The 1,716-nt window shown below is 38.9% G+C and overlaps 1 protein-coding gene across 1 annotated transcript in view; it reads right to left on the bottom strand.

Moving 5' to 3' along the window:
• The window catches only part of LOC133564351 (transmembrane protease serine 3-like), a 45,275-nt gene extending 43,906 nt beyond the window's left edge, over positions 1 to 1,369 (bottom strand). Inside the window, 1 exon segment of the mRNA XM_061918586.1 lies at positions 1,216 to 1,369. Within this exon segment, the coding sequence (XP_061774570.1) occupies positions 1,216 to 1,369 (154 nt within the window).
• Positions 1,370 to 1,716: the final 347 nt, after the last annotated feature.

Raw genomic sequence — 1,716 nt, 5'->3', positions numbered from 1 at the left:
GATTTTCTTATTCAAACGAGGATAGCAGGTCCATTTTATGTGTCAAAATTGATCATTTTTGCGATATTGCCATATTTTTGCTGAAATGATTTAGTAGAGAACATTGACGATAAAGTTTGCAACTTTTGGTCCCTAATAAAAAAGCCTTACCTTTACCGGAAGTTGCAGACGATGACGTCACTGGTGTGAGGGCTCCTCACATCCTCACATTGTTTATAATGGGAGCCTCCAACAGAAAGAGCTATTCAGACCGAGAAAACGACAATTTCCCTATTAATTTGAGCGAGGATGAAAGATTTGTGGCTGAGGATAATGACAGCGAAGGATTAGAAAAAAATAAAAAAAGAAAATTAAAAGAAAAAAAGGTAATTGCATTGTGAGCGATCCAGATGTTTTTAGACACATTTACTAGGATAATTCTGGGAAATCCCTTATCTTTCCATTGTGTTGCTAGTGTTTTGGTGAGTTAAATAGTACCTGATAGACGTAGGGCGCAAGCGCCGCAGATCTCCGGTAAGAGGCGACTTTTTACCACAATTTTCCCACCGAAACCTGCTGGTTGACAAGTGGTCGGGAACCATGTTCGCTTGACCGCTATGATCCATAGTAAAGCTTCACCTCCCGGAATTTTAAACAAGGAAACACCGTGTGTTTGTGTAGCTAAAGGCTAAAGCTTCCCACCTCCATCTTTCTACTTTGACTTTGACTTCTCCATTATAAATTTAATAAATTGCAAACGATTCAGCAACACAGATGTCAATACTTTGACTTCTCCATTATTAATTTAACAAATTGTAAACGATTCAGCAACACAGATGTCCAGAATACTGTGTAATTGCGCGGTGAAAAGAGACGACTTTTAGCCACAAGTGGTGTTGCGCTAATATGTCCCCTCCAACCCGAGACGTCACGCGCACGTGTCATCATACGCATCATCATTCCGCGACGTTTTCAACAAGAAACTCCGCGGGAAATTTAAAATTGTAATTTAGTAAACTAAACCGTCCGTATTGGCATGTGTTGCAATGTTAATATTTCATCATTGATCTATAAACTATCAGACTGCGTGGTCGGTAGTAGTGGGTTTCAGTAGGCCTTTAAATCCTACCCTTGAGGGCTAATATACTCAAGTTGTTGAACCACGCAGAAGCCATTGATCAGTGTTAGGAGTGCGTATGTCTAATAAGAAAGACAACATGTAGTTTGGTGTCTCACCACAGCCGAGCTCGTCCTCGCCATTGTCACAGTCCACCTTTCCATCACACTGGGCTGAACTTATTATGCACTGCGATGAAAAGCCGCACTGAAACTTCCCCGCGCAGTTCCCAGACCCTACACACATACACATTAAAAATATTCACAATCTCATTAGTCTTTTTTTCCAAATGCCATTTATTTTGCATCCAAGAAGAACATTAAAGACAGGCTGGTTCGTTGTTTTTTTTTGGTAATAAAACCTGTAGACCACAGTATGTATCAACAAAAATATGTTATTTACTATTCAGAAATTACATAGGTGAACTTGTTATGTAGAATGTTTAAAATAAATGTCAACGTTTCAATCAATTGTTTGCTTGTATTCAAAGTACATTGTCGTACCAAGCACAGAACACTGTGAAGTTTTTTTTTTCCAACAATTAAATTGGTTATGGTAAATGGGTTATACTTGTATAGCGCTTTTCTACCTTCAAGGTACTCAAAGGGCTTTTACACTAT

Source organism: Nerophis ophidion, linkage group LG13 (genome assembly GCF_033978795.1).
Source record: "Nerophis ophidion isolate RoL-2023_Sa linkage group LG13, RoL_Noph_v1.0, whole genome shotgun sequence".
NCBI lineage: Eukaryota > Metazoa > Chordata > Actinopteri > Syngnathiformes > Syngnathidae > Nerophis > Nerophis ophidion.
The sequence above is the reverse complement of the archived record's forward strand: the minus strand, read 5'-3'. Positions and strand labels throughout refer to the sequence as shown.